The sequence below is a fragment of the Cervus canadensis genome, chromosome 9 (assembly GCF_019320065.1).
Source record: "Cervus canadensis isolate Bull #8, Minnesota chromosome 9, ASM1932006v1, whole genome shotgun sequence".
Lineage (NCBI taxonomy): Eukaryota > Metazoa > Chordata > Mammalia > Artiodactyla > Cervidae > Cervus > Cervus canadensis.
The window spans coordinates 72,583,418-72,604,038 of NC_057394.1; the positions used below are offsets into that span (position 1 = coordinate 72,583,418).

Consider the following 20,621-nt stretch of genomic DNA (forward strand, 5'->3'; position numbering starts at 1 on the left):
ATCAATAAGCCCGCGGTTATATTCCAACCAGTTAATAACCGATAAGCCTGTGGTTACATTCTGATAGATACTGTCCGAGGCAGGGGTGATTAGTGTCTGTTTTCTCTTAACCTGGATGTGATCTTCAAGATTCCCCTGCCCAGAGCGGGTCTTATCCTTCCATTGTCATTCCCACAGGCGCTAAGCACAGAGTTCAGAGTCCATTGGTGAGGCGGCCTAGCACGATCAGCAGGGACAGCCTGAGATGGAGTCCAGGCCCTATGAATTCCTTCTTCACCTTGAGAATCCCATGAACAGTATGAAAAGGCAAAAAGATAGTGTTCTGCCCGTAGTCCGAGTCCCCGGTCGGGAAAGAAGACTCCTCGAAACAATGCAACTTGCAATAGGGGAATTTATTACTGACTTGAGCCAGGGCCTCCCGCCCTCACCAAGGGTGTGAAGACGAAAAGGCCCCGAGCCCCAGTTCTCTCGGGTATTTATTAGGTCAAAAAAAGCAGCAGGTAGTTGGCACAAGCGGATTGGTTACACAGCGGGTAGCTGGCGCAAGCAGATTGGTTACACAGTTGCAAGGCAATTTTTGTTGGCCCAACGTGGGGCTTTCAGCTTTCCCCTGATAGGTTCCCTCTTTCTTGCTAGGCATATGTTGATTGGCTAGCTCCAGGAGGCCTGATAATTATGTTACCCCGGGAAACCAGGCCTACTCCTAATCTAGGCTGCCTGTCATGGTGTTAGCCGTGACAGCCTCACATTTCCCCCCTGTCTTTGTACTTTTGTAGAGGAATCTTTCTCGTCACCCTGTGAAATTGGCTGATATTGTTGTCTCAATACCATTAGTTGGAGGGTATTTAGGTGCTCCCTAATAAATGAGACCAGACGGTTTAAAATGCATGGACCAAAGGTCAGTAACAATATTAATATTATGAGTGGACCCAGGAGGGTGGAAATCAAAGTGGTCAACCAGGGGGAGCACTGAAACCAAGATTCAAACCAGCCTTGTTGGGCTTCTCGTTCTCTCTTCCACTGGGCTAGTCTCTCTCTTACTTTCGGAGAGATTTTTGTACCACCCCTGAATGGTCGATATAGAAACAGCATTCTTTTCTCAGTGCTGCACATAATCTTCCTTGTTGCAGAAACAACAAATCTAAACCTCTCTTATTCTGTAACACTACTTCAGCCAAGGAGCTCAAGGATTCTTGTAGGTGCGAAATGGACTGTTCCCGTGGTTTTGCAACCCCAAGCGGCGCAATAAAAAGAGTCAACTCTCCCACATTTTTCAATTTGGTTCCGATCCCTTCTCCCCCACGGGCAGACATAGACAGGCACCTGTTCGTAGTACTGTGGGCCTTTTCGCTCACAGTTACGGGTGAACAGACCGAAAGAGCCGTGGGCAAAGAACTTGGTCAGTTGGTGGAGACCAAATCCATTACCGTCAGCCGCCAGCACGCACAAATCAAAGGTCAGTACTGGCCACCATGTCCCTTTGGGGGCCACGTTGGAGCTCGAATTAAGCACTTTTCCAGTCTCAGGATTGTAGATCACCCAAGTCAGGTTAGCTGGCTGATGGGGGTTGTGGCTGGTTGCTCCTGGGCCAATGAAAACTGTTATCAGCAGGAGAGTTAAGAGGGCTCCCGTCGTACGAGTTTCAGTTTCAAAGGATTTGACGGGTGAGGTCTTGCCTCCCATTCTGCTTGCGCCTTCTCCTGTTCTTCCGGGGTGGCTTGCCGCACGTGATTGCAGTGAACCCAGGGCCCGATCCCGTCGACCTTAACAGCAGTAGGAGTGGTAAGGAGAACAACATAAGGGCCTTTCCATCTAGGTTCTAATGCTTTAGATTGGTGTCGTTTTACCCAAACCCAATCACCCGGGCCAATATTATGTGAGGGGATGGTCCCCTTGCTTGGACCCTCGTGTATCTCTTGAATTAATTTCCAAACATGGCTATGCACCTTACTTAATGCCATCAGTGTTTGCTGAAATTGTCCCAAGGTAGGGGGTGGTAGGCATTTTCCCTCAAACATAGGACACACAGGAGGGGGTCTTCCATACAGAATCTCAAAAGGGGTAAGATTCAGCTTATAAGGGGTGTTACGTGCTCGAAAGAGCGCGAGGGAAGGAGGGTCACCCAGTCCCCGCCAGTCTCTATTGCCAACTTTGTCAAAGTTTCTTTTAGGGTCCGATTCATTCTCTCAACCTGTCCTGAGCTCTGGGGATTATATTCACAATGTAACTTCCATTTTGTCCCCAGAGCTTGGGCCAGCCCTTGTACAATCTGGCTCACAAAGGCAGGTCCGTTATCAGAGCCCATGGTCACTGGCAGCCCGTTCCTAGGCACTATCTCCTCTAAGATCTTTTTAGCAACCACTGTTGCTGTCTCTCCCTTAGTGGGGAAGGCTTCTACCCACCCCGAGAAGGTATCTACCAGAACCAACAGATAGTGATACCTGTACTTGCCTGGTCTTACCTCAGTGAAATCTATCTCCCAGTGTTGCCCTGGCTCTTCCCCTCGGTACCTCGTTCCAATGTGCTGCCTTTTCTCTGTCCTCATCAGCTGGCACGCTTTGCAAGCCTGGATTATCTCTCGTACAGTTGCATTTTGTCGAGGGAACCTCAGGCAGGCCATCTGGAGAAGTGTCAAGGTCTTTTTCTCCCCCAAGTGTGTAGTTGTGTGCAGGTGTTCACATAGGTGATGACCCAGGATGGCAGGCAATATCAGGTTGTTGTTTTGATCTCGGTACCATCCATCTTTGTCATCCTTCTGGAGGGTGGGATCCTCGTTGATCCAAACGAGGTCAGGGAGGGAATAGTCAGGGACTGGTGGCAGAGTCCCCATACCAGGAGGTGGAAGTCCCATGGCTAATATGGGGGCGGCGTAGTCCCGGCTGGCCACTTCTCGAGCGGCCGCATCAGCAGCCCCATTGCCCCGTGCCCTAGGGTCTTCTCCTTTCTGGTGACCGGGGACATGTACAATTGCTACTGCCCGGGGAGCTTTCAGGAGCCTGCGGATCTCGGGCAAATTCTTGACTTTTTTTTTTCCTCTGCTGTTCTAAATCTCCTTTCCTGGTATATCGGACCTTGAATATGGACAGTGCTAAAAGCATATCGGCTGTCCGTAAAAATGGTGACTCTCTTCCCTTTTGCTTGTTCCAGAGCCTGTATTAGGGCAATCAACTCTGCTTTTTGTGCAGACGTGTTTGGGGGAAGTGTCTCAGACCATATTGTCTGTCCTGAATCATCAACTATAGCGGCTCCCGCCTTCCTTTGTCCATCTTTTACATAGCTGCTCCCATCAGAGAACCATACTAGCTCACTGTTGTTTAGCGGCACATCAGTTAAGTCTTTTCGAGCCGCCAGGGCCTCAGCCAGTATCTCACTGCAATCATGGAGAGGGCGGTCCTTCTCTGGGTTAGGTAGAAGAGTGGCTGGATTCAGGAAGCAAGGGGTCTGAAAACGCACCCGTGGGGCATCAAGCAGCAGGGCCTGGTAATGTGTCAAACGGGCATTGGAGATCCACTTACCCGGCGGCTGCTTTAAAACCCCTTCGATGGCGTGGGGGGTGTAAACCCAGAGTTGCTGTCCATACGTCAACTTGTCGGCGTTGCGGACGAGGAGGGCAGTGGCTGCAATGATGCGGAGGCAAGGGGGCCACCCAGAGGCCACCGGGTCTAATCGCTTTGAAAGGTATGTCACCGGCCGCTTCCATGGTCCCCATTGTTGCATCAAGACCCCCTTTCCTATTCCTTGCTTTTTATCTACAAACAGCTGGAATGGCTTATTTGGGTTAGGCAGGGCAAGGGCTGGGGCTTCTAGTAGGGCCCGTCTGAGTGTCTGGAAAGCCTGTTTCATTGGCTCAGTCCAAGTCCAGTTTGGGGTCTCTTTACTTCTCTCATACAAGGGCGGGGCCTTCTCAGCAAACCCCATGATCCACAGTCTACAATATCCAACAGTCTCCAAAAACTCTCTCACCTGGCAGGGGGTCTTGGGCTCTGGTATCTGCAATATTGTTTCCTTCATGGCCTGAGTTAGCCACCTTTGCCCCTGCCTGATCTTATACCCCAAATAGGTGACCTCTTGCCAGGATATTTGCACCTTCTTTGCGCTAGCACGATATCCCAAGGTGCCTAGAGTCTGTAAGAGGTCACCGGTGGCACGGCTGCATGCCTCCTCTGTGGTTCCAGCCAACATAAGGTCATCCACATATTGCAGCAGGATGACCTCTGGGTGGCGAGTCCGATATTCACAGAGGTCTTCACTCAAAGCCTCATTAAACAAGGTAGGGGAGTTTTTGAACCCTTGTGGGAGGCGGGTCCAAGTTAGTTGTACTACCGGTTGGCCTTTCCCCTCAGTCCACTCAAAGGCAAATATCTCCTGGCTCTGGGCCGCCAGGGGTAGGCTGAAAAAAGCATCTTTCAAGTCCAAGACAGTGTACCAAGTGTACTCAGGCAGCAGACTGCTCAGGAGGGTATACGGCTTGGGGACAGTAGGGTGTATGTCACTCACCCGCTTGTTGACTTCTCGTAGGTCCTGGACAGGTCTGTAATCCGTACTCCCTGGCTTCTTCACCGGTAGTAAGGGGGTGTTCCAAGGGGATTGGCACCGCTTGAGAATTCCGGCATCCATGAGCCGTCGAATGTGGGGAGTGATCCCCCGCCGAGCCTCCTGGCTCATAGGGTATTGCCTCACCCTCACAGGAGTCACCTCGGCTTTTAGTTTGATGACGACCGGATGTCTCTGTCTAGCCAGTCCCATTCCTGCTGTTTCTGCCCATGCCAACGGGTATTTGTGGACCCACGGTTGTATATCTGGTGCTATAACCTCTGAGGGCTTAGGCACAAAAAGTCTGTATTCATCTCTTAAAGCTAGAGACAAGACATGTATCGGCTGTCCAAGTCCATCCGTGACTGACATTCCCCCAGGGTCAAAATGGATCTGAGCATTAACTTTAGTCAACAAGTCCTGTCCAAGTAGAGGGGCTGGGCATTCTGGTATCACCAAAAACGAATGGGACACCTGGTGGGTCCCCAGATTTACTTTCCGTTCCGTGGTCCAACAATATCTTTTTGTCCCCGTGGCTCCCTGCACCAAGCTGGTTTTCTTAGACATTGGTCCCAGTTTTTGATTTAAAACAGAGTGTTGGGCGGCAGTGTCCACCATGAAGCCAACGGGTTTCCCCTCCACATGTATGGTTACCCAGGACTCGGGGAGGGGTGCCGAGTCTTGACTCCCCTAGTCACTGTCTTCCCCCGCATATAGAACTCGAGTTCCAGGGGAAATTCTCTCTCTCTGGGTTGTTCCTCTCTTCGGGTTCCTCTTAGGGCACTTATTTTTCCAGTGCCCCCATTCTTTGCAGTAAGCTCACTGATCTTTCTTTAGGGCCTGCCTTTTTGGTCTCTCTTTTTCTCCCGTCTGGGGGCCTCGAGGCTCCCTCAATTCTGTTCTGGCCTTCATCCCCACAAAAAGAATCTTGGCTAGCTCTCTCTGGTTCTTCCGGTTTTCCTTCGCCCTATGTTCCCTATCTTCTTTCCTGATCTTCTCAGCTAGTTCCCTTTCCTCCCAACGAAGTCGTTCCTCCCTTTCTTCTGGGGTCTCCCTATTATTAAATACCTTTTCAGCTGCTTTCAGTAAGTCTTGTATTGTCTGTTCTCCTAACCCCTCTATCTTTTGTAATTTTCTCTTAATATCTGGGGCTGCCTGATGGGGCTGCCTGATTCACAAATGCTAGTAGAACTGCAGCGCGTGATTCCTCAGCCTGGGGGTCCATAGGTGTATATTGCCTAAAGGCTTCCATTAGCCTCTCTAGGAAGGCTGACGGGCTCTCAGTGGGCTCTTGCCTTACTAAATTTACCTTCGCCAAATTTGTCGGCTTCCTAGCTGCGGCCTGCAGGCCAACCATTAGAGTCTGGCGGTACACTCGGAGACGCTCCCTACCTTCCACTCGCTCAAAATCCCAGTTAGGCCGCAACAGAGGAAACCCCTCGTCCACGAGATGAGGCTGGGCGGTTGGTCTCCCGTCGACCCCCGGGACCCATTTCTGCACCTCTGCCAGGATTCGCTCCCGTTCTTCCGTGGTGAAGAGCACCTGCAACAGCTGCTGACAGTCATCTCAGGTGGGGTTATGAGTGAACAAAATGGAATCTAAGAGGTTAATGAGGCCTTGGGGTTTCTCTGAAAAAGGAGGATTTGGGGTTTTCCAATTATACAGATTACTCGTGGAAAAGGGCCAGTACTGATAGGTTCGCTCTCCGTCCGGGTTAGCTGGTCCCACTTGGACGGGGAGTGCCTGTACAGTAGATGAAGGTAACTCTGGGTCCCCATGATCCTGCTCACCCCTATTTCCTCTATTCCTTCTCCGGGGTCGGGGTTCCCTTATCCCTTCTGATTCATTGGGGAGGGGCTCCTCCCCCCGGGGGAACCTGCAACGGAGGAGGGGCATATGGCGGGGGCCTAATTTCCGTCTCTAAGTCAATCAGGTTCCCGTACGAGGATTCCTGCAAGACCGGTTTTGGGCCCTTATTCTTCTTGGCTTCCTCTGGGGGAGTGGGAGTTTCCATAACCAGGGCCTGTACATTAGGAGAATCAGGGAGTTTGTGAACAAAAGGTTTTAACCATTTGGGCGGATCTTCTACTAGATCTTGCCAGACCATAACATATGGGACTTGGCTCGGGTGGCCCCAGGGATCAGGAGCCATAACTTTCTCTTTCACCGCCCGAATAATAGAAGGTTGAAAAGTTCCCTCTGGAGGCCATCCAACTTGGAAGGCGGGCCACTCTGCAGAGCAAAAGGTTATTAATTTACTCTTTTTAACCAGTAGCGACAGATCATACACTCTAGCCCTGACATCCAAGAAATGATCAGTCATGAGAGAGAGTGGGGTGGATTCTCCTTGCCCCATAGCAAGAGTCAGAAGAAAGTCACTGAGAATTACCACCAAAAAATCCTATCGGGAGTGGTGGCGGCCAGGAGGTTGGGCTTGTGGTATGCTTCGTGGAACTATTTGAGTGCCTTAGTCGTTGCACGGAAGTTTTCTTGTTGGGGGCAGGCACCCTAAGGGTTTCTAGCCCATTCCGTGACCCACTTATCCTTTCATGGGAGTTTTCCAGTGGCAGGCACCCTATCAGCTCTTAAGTGCCTGTTCCGTGCCCACACAGATGGGTTTTTATTTGGCCAGATTCTCGGTTTAGAATACGAGAAAAAAGAAAAGAGTTTCACCCTCTCGGGCTCCCGTTACCGGGGCTGACTTGTTGGGAGGCCTTCAGAATCCACCAGGGAGTAGCCCTGGCCAGGACTCATCAGTTGCCCCGACAACTGTCTGCCTGTTCACTGAAACTCTCAGAAACAGAAACGAGGCTCCAGGGCTTTACAGGAGGAAGTAGACAATGACACACCAAAGAACAACGAGACAGGAGACAATGCTGGCAGTTATACAGACGCGAAAGGGCGTAGAAAAACACACAGACAGAGACAGACACACATCGGCCGACAACACAGAACTGGGGGGCGGGACCCCCTGAGTTTCCCTATCCTCTGGAACAAGGGTCACCTTACCGAATGGCATCCACTGTTCCCCAGATCTGGGCTTAGGAGAGGAGGTCTCCTTCCCGCAGAGCTGGCTGCCTTCCAGCATGCTCGCTGGCCTCGGCCTCACGCCAGCCGGAACGGCCAATCCGTTCCCTTACGGAAAGCTTTCCCTCACGCCAGACTCCTTCCTGCCTTTTAGGAGGGCCTCGGATTTACACTGGGCTTCCTGCGCCAGATACCTTCCTGCTTCACAGCAGGGCCTCAGATTTACACCGGGCTTTTCCAGACCTGCCTGAGCACCGGTGCTATTACCTGTCCTTTTTCCCCTTTGTTCCAAAGAGCATTCTTCCCCGGTCAAGGGATGCCGGACGAGCCCCCAGATGTTCCGCCCATAGTCCAAATCCCCGGTCGGGAAAGAAGACTCCTCGAAACAATACAACTCGCAATAGGGGAATTTATTACTGACTCGAACCAGGGCCTCCCGCCCTCACCAAGGGTGTGAGGATGAAAAGGCCCCGAGCCCCAGTTCTCTCGGGTATTTATTAGGTAAAAGAAAGCAGCAGGTAGTTGGCGCAAGCGGATTGGTTACACAGCGGGTAGTTGGCGCAAGCGGATTGGTTACACAGTTGCAAGGCAATTTTTGTTGGCCCAACGTGGGGCTTTCAGCTTTCCCCTTATAGGTTCCCTTTTTCTTGCTAGGCATATGTTGATTGGCTAGCTCCAGGAGGCCTGATAATTATGTTACCCCGGGAAACCAGGCCTACTCCTAATCTAGGCTGCCTGTCATGGCATTAGCCGTGACAGCCTCACAGATAGGATACTGAAAGATGAACTCCCCAGGATAGGTGCCAAATATGCTACTGGAGATCAGTGGAGAAATAACTCCGGAAAGAATGAAGCGACGAAGCCAAAGCAAAAACAACACCCAGTTGTGCATGTGACTGGTGATGGAAGTAAAGTCCGATGCTATAAAGAGCAATATTGCATAGGAACCTGGAATGTTAGGTCCATGAATCAAGGCAAATTGGAAGTGGTCAAACAGTAGATGGCAAGAGTGAACATCAACGTTTTAGGAATCAGCAAACTAAAATGGACTGGAATGGATGAATTCAACTCAGATGACCATTATATCTATTACTCTGAGCAAGAATCCCTTAGAAGAAATGGAGTAGCCATCACAGTCAACAAAAGAGTCCAAAGTGCAGTACTTGGATGCACTCTCAAAAAAGACAGAATGAAAAAAAAAAAAAAAAAGACAGAATGATCTCTGTTCGTTTCCAAGGCAAACCATTCAAATCCACAATGAGACCACAACTTCATACCCACTAGGCCAGTTATGCATGTGTGCTCAGCAGTGTCCAACTCCTTTCAACTGCGTGGACTACAGCTGGCCAGGCTCTTCTGTCCATGGGAATTTCCAGGCAATACTGGAGTTGGTTGCCATTTCCTCCTCCAGGGACCTTCCTGACCCAGAGATCCAACAACCGGAGTCTCCTGCATCTCCTGCATTGGCAGCCAGTCTTTACCACTGAGCCACCTGGGAAGACCCAAGGATGGCTATCAAAAACAAAATAAGACAAAACTGTTGGTGAGGATGTGGAGAAATTGAAACTGTCATACACTGTTATTAGTATGTAAAACATCTCCGCCACTGTGGAAAACAGTTTATCGACTCTGCAAATATTTAAGCATGGAATTACCACATGACCCAGCAGTTCCATTCCTGGCTATTCACAAGGAGTGTTTCCTTGACTTTAGTCAGGCTCCTCTAAGCCCTCTCAGCCTCTACTTTAGTACTGGCCTTGTGGGACCTGCATCAACTACTTGTCATAAGATTTCAGTTAGGTCAGTTAAGAGCCCCTCCCTGGAAAGCTTATCATCCTCAATATCTCATCAAATTCTTCATCCCCTATCTTCAATATTACATCAACCTGGTCTGCCTTCAGTTAAGAAACTGATAAAATGGTTGGGCCAGAATTTAGCCCTTATCTATGGCATTTCATTTTAGGAAATATCCACCCACTGGCTATAGGTTCTCACTTGTTTATGATGTTTTTGTTTAACTGACCCCAGTTCTATACCAAGGTCTCTTTTCTCTATTGCAATAATTCCTAAATAAATTGTTTTGTTTTGATTCACTGGTTGAATTACTGTCAGATTCTGATTTTCTTGAACAGTATATACCCCAAAGAGTTGAAAACAGGGTTTAAACAAATACTTCCACACACATATTCATAACAGCACTATTCACAATAGCTCAAAGGTGTGAACAACCCAAATGTCCACCGCTGGATGGATGGGTAAATTGTGGAATATACATACAAATAAGATGGAGTATTAGCCATGAAAAATAATCAGATACTGATAATTGCCATACAGTGGAGGAACCTGGAAAACACCTTTATGTGAAAGCAGACAGCACAAAATCATATAATCAATTTACGTGAAATACTAGGATTAGGTAAAACCAGACTGAGTCTGGGCTTCAGTGCATGGGGTCGCAAAGAGTCGGACACGACTGAAAACTGACCTTTCTTTCAAGTCTGAAAGCAGTTGTTCCTGCTACGTTCCAGGAGCGAGCAGAAAATAATGTAATTTTTAATAGGAAAGAAAAAAATGGTTTGCAACTAGACATTGTTAGTGGTTTTACAACATTGCGATTATACTATACACCGAATTGTGTATTTAAAGATGTTTCATTTTAGGTTTTTTGAGTTTCACTTCAATAATAATTTTTTCTTAAGTTTATAACCCAACAGCCGAAGTTGTTCAAAAGTGGAGAATTACAATCAGACACTGCAATGTGCGCTGATTATTCCGCTTCTGAATTTTTAGAACTCTTCAGTGAAGTGTTTTGCTTTTTAACATTAAATTCATTGGCATTTGACTGGTACACCATCACAGACTGCAAGGCCGGCACCAGTATAGGCAGGAATGGTGTGGTTCCTGAGCATGAGGATGGACTGAGCAACAAGGCTAGTTCGTTCCAAGCTTCTTTCACTGTAGTATTTCAACCGGGCTCCCTACCTCACAAATAGTCACAGGCTACCTCGCCTTTTACAGACCTGTACGCCGGGTCGGCGAAGGCGCTCGTGGACCTCGCCCCGTCACCGGGCTCGAGTCACTAAGGGGCACGCGGGGGCGGACCCAGGCGGGAGCATCCGGGCGTCCAGCCCGCCGGCCGCGGCCCAGCCTGCCCACTTCCACCACTTCCGCCCGCGGCCGGCCGCCCGCACCGCCCAGCGCGCCAGTCGGAAGTGTGGGCGCCGGAACAGGCGGTCGGCAGGCCTGTGGCGCCGCGCGGGCCGGAGCGGGGGCGGGGCGTGCGGGGACAGCGCGCAGCAGCCAGTGCGCAGCAGCCAGTGCGGGGCCGAGGTCGGTGCGTCGCATTCCGGCCGAGCAGAGGGCGCGGTCAAGAGTCGGCAGTCTGCACAGGTGGGCCGCGGCGGGAGGACAGCGGCGCGCCCGCGGCGGGCGGGGTAGGCGCGCGAGACTCGGGGCGGGGTCAGAGGGGAACGAACGGCTTCCCGAGTGGCTTTTCGCCGCTTCCGGGGCCCGGCGCCCGCGGGAGGAAGACGGTGTTCTTGGAGACGCGGCGGGCCGGGCCGAGCCAGCAGCACCCTCGGCGGTCGCCTTCTTCGCCTCTCGGGTGTTTTATTTTAGTGTTGACGTTTGGTTTGCATTTGCAGTTATTTCCGGAAATTCGCTAGAATTTTGCATAGCGCTTTTTGTGGGGAGGGTGGCGGGGGCGGGGTTTTTGGTGTCCATATTGAATAAGACTGTCAACTGGGCTGTGGAATTGGGGCGTTTTTCAGGTAAAGTCTAAGTTGTTCACAAAGCTCGAGAAGTTGCAAGAGACTCACGTCCGTCAGGGAACAGTGGGATTGATGGCGGTATTTAGAATTGGATTGCTGACGATCCTCGCTGTGGTTCCTGGGAGTTCAGAAATAAACTTGGCGAATAGCCGCCCCTGGAAGCCATCTCCGTTAACCATCACCGGGGAGGGGCCGCGCCTAATAGTCTCTGTTAGGACTCGGGATAGAAAGTGATTAGCTCGGTTTTCGGAGTTACATTGAGTACAGTGAAAAATGTTTGATAACCATGATGTAAAAATAGATCAAAATTAAGACAAAGTATTAGTCTGAGCAGAATCAAGTCCTTATTTTAAATGCTTTTAAAAATTCAAAAACGGGTGCTGGGTTGAGTGGTCTGAAGGTTGTAAGATTTAACAGTAAAAATCTCAAGATTAAAAAGAGGAGTCTGAATTCCGGTCTAGTTGTGTGATCCTGACAAAATCACTAGTTCTGAGAGCCTTATTCTGTAAAATGGCTACGATGATAGTTACAGTGGTTTTCTCACAGTTCTAGTAAATTCTGTATTACGGCCACAATGTTTGGATTTGTAAGTGGTTATGGGGTTTTGTAGCACTTAAATACTTAAAGTCACTAAGCCCTCCTCTCCTCCATCCCCCACAGTTTAGTGACAAGAGGTCTGATTTTAAAGTCATCACATTTTGCCTATACCTAGTGTATCTTCATCTTTAGATTCAGGGGTCAGAAAAATTTCACCTTAAATCTTCCACGAACTTTTGTAGAATAGGATTAACGTCTTACTCATTTGTGAAATGCTTATTCCTGGAACCTGTACGGTGCTTGTCATTTTTGGTGGGTTTGTGAATTTCTTCCTGTATTCTACCTTCTTCTTTTTAAAGACCGAACTGGCAAAACTTAAACTTTGGGTTCACCGAAAACAAACCAAAATAATTTTACATGGAAAATACTGTTTTCTGTTGCTTAAAGGTGTGCTCAGTTGTGTATAGACACACGGGGTGATTACAAGGAGTTAGGTAAAGAATTAGATTACAAATAAGGTTTATTTAGCATCACTTTCAGAGCAAACATAGCATCTCTGTGAGAGGCAGAGAAGATCCAGCAGTAGACTTCAACATTGGCAGCACTTTTGAATTGCTTAGGGAGAGTCAAAAATGCTGACCTCTGGGCCCTAATCCAGACCAATTAGTGAGAATTTCTGGAGGAGCATGGGTATATCCCACCTGTTAAAAGTCCCCAGGTTACTCTGTTGTGCAGCCAGGATGAGAGGAATGAGGTTCTTCTAGAGTGTATCTTGTTTGCTTGAGGAAGGGAAAAGCTGGAAGGACTGGAGCTACATTGGGCAGTGTAGCCTGGGGCATTTGAGAGAATGTCAGAGAGGACTTCTATCTGCAGATGTGATGAAATGTTTTGATTTGTAAAATGAACTGTGCAGTGACCAAGGCCAAAGGGCAGGCTGTTAAAATCCTGAGTCACAGAGCAGTAACTGTGAAGATAGAAGAAATTAAAGAAACATTCTCTCCTGGATGTTAAATATTTGTAAGAAATTGAGTAATGATTTTAACTTGCAAGCTTTTTTTTGCCCTACCTAGTTAAAACAGTATTTTTCAGAATGAGTGAATAGACTGTCAATGTGTGAATTTGTGACTGGTTATTTTTAAAGTGTCATACAAATATATATACCTCAAATAACTTTCCTTGTTAATTACTAAGTAATCTGATATATGTTGATTTATGTTAATTTAGGGGTTTTGTCATTTTTGTTTTTCAGTACTCTTAAGATTGATTTCTAAAGATATGGTTTTCATCCAGCTTCATCAACGCACATAAATTTTCTCCTTTTTGGACTCTTGTTTTATATCACAATGGTGAGCTACAAATCAATATGTTAATATTCTTAGAATATTCTCTTCCCTCAAAAAATACCAATATGAAACAAATATTCTTGTTAACTGCTCTAGTTACCCTACCTGGGAAATTACTTAGCAATTGCATGCAAAATCTTAAAATACGAGGCTCATCTCTCAATTCAGTATTATAATCATATCCAGGGTACACAGATAATCTATCTGTCCTTATTTATGTGAAGTAGTAAAAAAAAAAAAAAAAATCCATAGAATTCTCCAGGCAAGAATAATAGAGTGGGTAGTCATTCCCTTCTCCAGGGGATCTTCCAACCCACAGATTGAATCCTGGTCTCCTGCATTGCAGGCAGATTCTTTACCATCTGAGCCACCAGGGAAGTCCTCTATTTACTTTACCATAGTCCAAATCACTGGCAAGAACCTTGGGTATAAGTATAAATAGTTTTGGGGGCACAGGTTTCTCATATTTTGAAGTTCTTGTTAGTACAGATTTTTTTTTTTTAAATTAACAAATATAACCTGCTTACTGCAATTAACATTTAAGCAGCATTAGGGTTAGCCTTCTAATGGCACATTTCTGCTTACCACTTACGGTCACTAAACATACTTAAGGCTGGGCATTTAACTTTAGACATTAAAAAATTAAAAACAGAAGAAAAAGATCACTTTCTGATGTTATAAAGAAACAGCATTCGACAGAGATATAAAGAGCACTGACCACCATGTTGAATAAACTTCAGAAAACATGTGTCTTCTCTTGTTGGGATCTTGCCTGTGTACCCTTGCCTTTTTAGAGAAAAGTGGAGCTATCACAATGGGTTTCTTGCCTTATATTTTACTTTCATGTTATCTTAAGTATTTGAATGCAGTAGTGAATAAATGATACTAACATTTACATAGCAGGTATATTTCACTGGACCCTTTACAGTTTTGATATCAGAAGATTAAATATTTGAGAAGAGTGGCTGTTTGAAATTGTCTTGGAGTATACATTTGATTGTGTTTCATAACTTTTTGATAAGTTATAAACTTACTCTCTAAGGTTTTATGGCCAAAATAAAAGAACCTTGTGTTTTTGTCAAGAGTATATAATGGAAAATAGTTTATGCTCAAGAATCTAATTTTGAATCCCTGGGAAGCAGTTTCACTGAATTCTGCCCGTGAGATTTTTTTAATAAGTTGATATAAATTTAACAACCTTCTGAAGTAATGGCATATTTCAGACTTTCTTTTACCTACTCCATTTAGATGTTGATAATGTACAGGTTCTATTGCTCTTCTAAAAGGCTGACTGTTTTTGTAATGTTAATTCTCCATCCTTATAACTGGGATGACAGGGTCACCTCAGCCTTTGTGATTTCTGAGACCTGGACGTATATGTTCTTACTCCTGCACGGTTGGGGTTTTGATGGGTGCTAGGAGTTTTTACTCCATGGAACTTGGTAGATTGAATTGTTGGAGAGTCCAAAATGACACAGAAAAATATAGGTTCTTAAAAATAGAGAATTATTTGCCTCTCAGTGAAATTAAAAGTGATTGTCATTGTGAATGAAAAATGGTATAATTCTTTGTGATACCCAAACCACAAAACTAGAAAGATTTTGGTGGTATATTGGCTTAAATTTTTTTTAATCTAGTACTTTTTATTGTTGGGTATCATTGCAAAAGAATGCTATACAGATAAAGAAGACAGAGTTTACCCTTCTTATTAATCTCTCTCACGCTATAAGATAGGTCTCTAAGAAATCACACTTGATCTTAGCCAAAAGGCCAAGAAGCAATTCTAAGAAATCAAAGAAGGATAGGGATCTACTAGTAGATCTCAAACTGCATGCAATAATATCACTGTATTTTCATCAGTTCTAAGGTGCATCTGCTTTTGCTGTTACATTTTAATTACTGAGTTAATAATGTATCTATGATACAGTCAGTGACATCTTAAATTTATTGGCAGCATACTCTTCTTCCCTAATGTTAAATAATAATTCAGGCATGTAACTGATGGTATCTTAAATTCATTAAAAATTGGTAAGGGTAGCCATCATTTATTCTGTTTCTACTAGGCACTGGCCTAGTTTCTATACATAATGTTAAGAATGTCTGAGTTGATACTAGGCACCAACATAATAGCCCCCTCAGTTTTTAGGATTCCTAGCAGCTTAAGGGATTTTAGTTTTTGCTTCACTAAATTGCATACCTGATAGCCAGTATATTTTCCTGAATGATGCTCTTAAAATGCTGAAGTTCATAAAATGGTAATAGTTACCATATTGAATCTTTAGCCCTATATCAGCTGTACAAGCGTGACCAGAGAAAATCATTGTAGCATTTCTTAACTAATTTGTGGTCAGAATCAGATGTCTGAGATGACCGTATTTTTTCCTGTAATATGTCTTGAGCATGCAGTGAGGTGGGTGGAGGAGAGAAAGAAAAGAAAATTTTATACCTACTTTAAAAAGTAAAACACATTTAAACATTTAATTAGAAAATGTTATATGTATATTAAGTTATTTTTGTGTGAAAATAACTAATGTGATAAAATACACCATTTACTTTTTACAGCAACAAGCTTTAGAACTGGCTTTGGATCGTGCAGAGGTGAGGCATGACTAAGTTACATATTGAAATAGTATTGTCTTTAATTGACAAAACCCGGTTTTAAGAGATTTTCGTATGCAACTGTCTAGGACGTACATTAATATTAGGATGAGTATACTTTCTGTAAATATATATATATATATATAAGAATACCAGATGATGTTTGAATCATCTATTACTTGGAATGCTCAGATAGTAATGCTGTGGAATAAAAGCTGAACAGTATTGTGAGGTAAATATTTAAACAAGGACATAGAGTTTCTGAAACTATGTTTTCTGTTTTAAGCAATTTTCTATTTGCTTAATTAAAGGGGAAGTAGCTCAAATATATAGAGTCTTTGTGATTGGGTATGCTGTATATATTCTGAACAACTATAAAACATTGAAAATATTATTGACTGTGAAAGCACAGTGGTGAAATGGTATGATTTTGCTCATAACATGCAAGTAAATATTGAGCTAAATTTTACTACAGTTTAAATTTCACTTGTTTATTACATATATTTAGAAGTTTAGTAGGTTTCCCTAAAAGGTATGATTTAATATGCATGCGGGACTCAAATGACTGAATAGTCTTTAGCCTTACACATGATTTAAATATACTTAATGCAGTTGTTCATGCACTAAGCAAAAGGCCAGCTGTTTTCTTAAACTTTTCTTTTTTAGTATGTCATTGAAAGTGCCCGGCAGAGACCTCCTAAAAGGAAATACCTATCTAGTGGAAGGTATGAGTACTTAATTGTTGGTATCTTAGATATGCTGAAATGTGATGATAGCCACCATTTATTTCTTACTAGACACTGAGCTAGAAATGTCGTATCATGGGTACTTAGCATATATAGTTGACCCATGAACAGTGTGGGTTTGTACTGTGCAGGTCCATTTATTTGCAGATGTTTTACAGTAAACACTACTGTACTTCATGGTTGAATCTGGATGCAGAGGAACCACAGATACAGAAGGCCAGCTATAAGTCACATGAGGATTAACCTCCATGTTGTGCAGGGGTCAGCTGTATCAGTAATTTCTAAGTTGATGTCAGCTGCCATGTCCAGCCCCTCTTCACACCCGGTTTTTGGGAAATTGTGGGGGAATGACAGGAAAATTCAAAATGTTTATTTTATGATTATTATATTCACAGTACTTTGTATGTTGTCTTTGTTTTATTTTAGAAAATCTATATTTCAAAAACTTTATGACTTATATATTGAAGAATGTGAAAAAGAGCCTGAGGTTAAGGTAAGTATAATTTTTTTATATTATTATGGCTTTTGAAATGTAGTGGAAGAAGGGAAGTTTGAAGGAATTAGATTTGAAGCATGTAACGGTTTGTATTTTTGTTAGTGAACAAATCTACTACTTTCTAACCAGACTACCTGGTTCTGCAGCTAAACTAGAGCTCTGGCTAATCTGGCACCAGGCAGATAGCCTACTTGGTAGGAGAGGTGAGCAAACTCAACATGTTTGCTGAGTAACAGACTATCTTATTGGGAAATTCGAAGAAGCGAAACCACCGTGTATGTTGTCTTTTGCTTCTTTTTATTCCTAAGAAATTACTTGTAGACCAAAGATCAGGAGAAAAGTAACCTATCTCCTCATGGTAGTTTGCACTGGAAAGTTAGAACTATTGCAGGACATGTAGGAAATTTAGATACGATAATAAAAGGTGAATTTGGTCAAAAAAATTAGTTCATGGCCAAGTTAAATTTATTTTTATTGAGCATGAACATATGGGCAGTAGAAATATAATAGAAATTGATTTCTTGATATTTTTTGGACCCTTGGGTTGTAAGGGCCTTAAAGGCTCTAGTGAGCTTCTGTTGTGTGTCTTTAATTTAAAAATGAATACCTCTTAGGCAAAAAAATCAGTGGAATTCTAGTAGTATCTGTTTTTAAATATTTAGGAAAAACATGATTGTGAAACCATGAGTTTTATGGCATGTTTTCCATACATTTTACTGAGGTATAGTTGACCTACAATAATTTGTGTATGTTTGAAGTATGTAACACATTTTGTAAGTTTTGACATGCATTGTTTTAAAAAATTGAGTAAATTTGAAGATCTAATTGGCCTTATTAAATGACTCATGAATTGGACAGCATCTCATCAGACAGAGATACTCTGAGGAGTTACACAACATGGAAGAGGTATATTGTTAAGGAGGGCGGGACAAGGAAAGAAAGTCATCAGCAAGGAAGAACTGAGTTCAGTGGAGGAAAGTAAAACTTCAAGAGATGCTGGCTTTTCGTAGGCTGAACTGCAGGTGTTTTCCATTGGCTGAGCTGCAGTCCTTTCCCACTCACAGAGCTTGTTGTTGGACAAGAAGAAAGTCTTCCCCGAGTTGGGGAAGGAAAATAGTTGCATTTCCTATTTAGGAGCGCTCGGTAATTCTCTTCCTGGTGGGATCAGTAATTGATGTCTTCCTGGTGGGGTAATGGATGATGAGTGGTGGAGCAGGAGAGTTTCCTCTGCAGGCCTTCCCCACTCCAATTTTAGTTGAGGTTTACTTTTATTAATTTTCACATTATACACCCATCAGTTATCACCACAGTCTATATGATGAGCATACATAGAACTAAGGTAGGAGAGATACATAAAAGATCCCAGATACATAAAAGATTCCAGATTGGTGTTGACAGCCACTGTCCACCAGCCGGATCTGGCTCACAGCATGTTTTTGTAAATGAACTTTTACTGGAATCCAGCAACACCCCTTGTTTATGTCTTGTTAGTGGCTGATTTTGAGATAAATAGCATAGTTGACTAGTTGCAACACAGACCTTATCACCCACAGGCTAAAGTGCTATGTGGTTCCTTAAGAATAAAGACATTTTCCAGCTTTCCATCACAGTGGTTAAAAGTTGCTTTGCTTTGTAAGTACTTATTATTTTCAAAATACAGTTTTTTGTTTCTATGTTGACTATAGACTAAGAATTCATAATTTTTGCATATGACTGTATATATCAGGTCAGTTCAGTCGCTCAGTCCTGTCCGACTCTGCAACCCCGTGAATCGCAGCACGCCAGGCCTCGCTGTCCATCACCAACTCCTGGAGTTTACGCAAACTCATGTCCATCGAGTCGGTGATAGCATCCAGCCATCTCATGCTCTGTTGTCCCCTTCTCCTCCTGCCCCCAATCCCTTCCAGCATCAGGGTCTTTTCCAGTGAGTCAACTCTTCGCATGAGGTGGCCAAAGTATTGGAGTTTCAGCTTCAACATCAGTCCTTCCAATGAACACCCAGGACTTATCTCCTTTAGGATGGACTGGTTGGATCTCCTTGCAGTCCAAGGGACTCTCAAGAGTCTTCTCCAACACCACAGTTCAAACGCATCAATTTTTCGGGGCTCAGCTTTCTTCACAGTCCAACTCTCACATCCATACATGACCACTGGAAAAACCATAGCCTTGACCAGACGGACCTTTGTTGGCAAAGTAATGTCTCTGCTTTTTAATACGCTATCTAGATTGGTCATAACTTTCCTTCCAAGGAGTAAGCATCTTTTAATTTCATGGCTGCAGTCACCATCTGCAGTGATTTTGGAGCCCAAAAAAATAAAGTCTGACACTGTTTCCACTGTTTCCGCATCTATTTCCCATGAAGTGATGGGACCAGATGCCATGGTCTAAGTTTTCTGAATGTTGAGCTTTAAGCCAACTTTTTCACTCTCCTTTTTCACTTTCATCAAGAGGCTTTTCAGTTCCTCTTCAGTTTCTGTCATAAGGGTGGTGTCATCTTCATATCTGAGTTTATTGGTATTTCTCCTGGCAATCTTGATTCCAGCTTGTGCTTCCTCCAGCCTAGCGTTTCTCATGATGTACTCTGCATATAAGTTAAATAAGCACGGTGACAGTATACAGCCTTGACTACTCCTTTTCCTATTTGGAACCAGTCTGTTGTTCCATTCCAGTTCTAACTGTTGCTTCCTGACCTGCATACAGGTTTCTCAAGAGGCAGGTCAGGTGGTCTGGTATTCCCATCTCTTTAAGAATTTTCCACAGTTTATTGTGATCCACACAGTCAAAAGGGTTTGGCATAATCAATAAAGCAGAAATAGATGTTTTTCTGGAACTCTCTTGCTTTTTCAATGATCCAGCAGATGTTGGCAGTTTGATCTCTGGTTCCTCTGCCTTTTCTAAATCCAGCTTGAACATCTGGAAGTTCATGGTTCATGTATTGCTGAAGCCTGGCTTGGAGAATTTTGAACATTACTAGCGTGTGAGATGAGTGCAATTGTGTGGTAGTTTGAGCATTCTTTGGCATTGCCTTTCTTTGGGATTGAAATGAAAACTGACCTTTTCCAGTCCTGTGGCCACTGCTGAGTTTTCCAAATTTGCTGGCATATTGAGTGCAGCACTTTCACAGCATATCCATGTTGAAAATCAGATACTCAAAACAGGCTTGTTTTTTAAGGTCAAAAATAGTCTATTAACTGATATCTTTCACAAATAAGATTTGATGAAAGAAATTATTAAAAGTGGGTTTCAATTTAAATTGTTTGAGTTTCTAAAGAATGGATTTTGGTGTATATATGTTTCCTGATAGTTTTTTGGTTTTTGGTTTTGTTGTTGTTTTTTTTAAGCAAAGTGGTTTCTAGGAAGCTGTTCGATTCAATTTACAGAAAATTACTTAAATCACTTTCATCCTCTTAACCAGTTGGATATCTTTGAATTTAACATTTCAGCTAATTACAGCTGTTGAGCTTATTTGAATCTAATTTAGGCCATAAAATGTTTAATAAATGTGCTCTGTAACAGTAACTAAAGAGAATGCCTCAAATTATTTATGTACATTTAAACAAACTAAGATCA

At 44.2% G+C, this 20,621-nt stretch overlaps 2 protein-coding genes across 17 annotated transcripts in view; one reads left to right on the plus strand and one right to left on the minus strand.

Moving 5' to 3' along the window:
- The window catches only part of LOC122447126 (translation initiation factor IF-2-like), a 31,136-nt gene extending 20,230 nt beyond the window's left edge, over nt 1–10,906 (minus strand). The window contains exons 1-2 of one of the 3 annotated variants that reach the window (XM_043477529.1): nt 10,582–10,906; nt 9,019–9,073 (exon numbers count right to left, since the gene is read on the minus strand). In XM_043477529.1, the coding sequence (XP_043333464.1) occupies nt 9,039–9,073; nt 10,582–10,906 (360 nt within the window). In that variant the 3' untranslated portion in view covers nt 9,019–9,038. Of the gene's footprint in view, nt 1–9,018; nt 9,074–10,543 lie in introns of those variants that run through there. The other 2 variants (XM_043477530.1, XM_043477528.1) reach the window with 2 other exon arrangements.
- Nucleotides 10,800–20,621, plus strand: part of SUPT20H (SPT20 homolog, SAGA complex component) — a 37,703-nt gene continuing 27,881 nt past the window's right edge. For 10 of the 14 annotated variants that reach the window (XM_043477519.1, XM_043477523.1, XM_043477520.1 and 7 more), the window contains exons 1-5: nt 10,800–10,951; nt 13,118–13,214; nt 15,774–15,809; nt 16,476–16,534; nt 16,982–17,048. In XM_043477519.1, the coding sequence (XP_043333454.1) occupies nt 13,212–13,214; nt 15,774–15,809; nt 16,476–16,534; nt 16,982–17,048 (165 nt within the window). In that variant the 5' untranslated portion in view covers nt 10,800–10,951; nt 13,118–13,211. The other 4 variants (XM_043477511.1, XM_043477512.1, XM_043477514.1 and 1 more) reach the window with 4 other exon arrangements.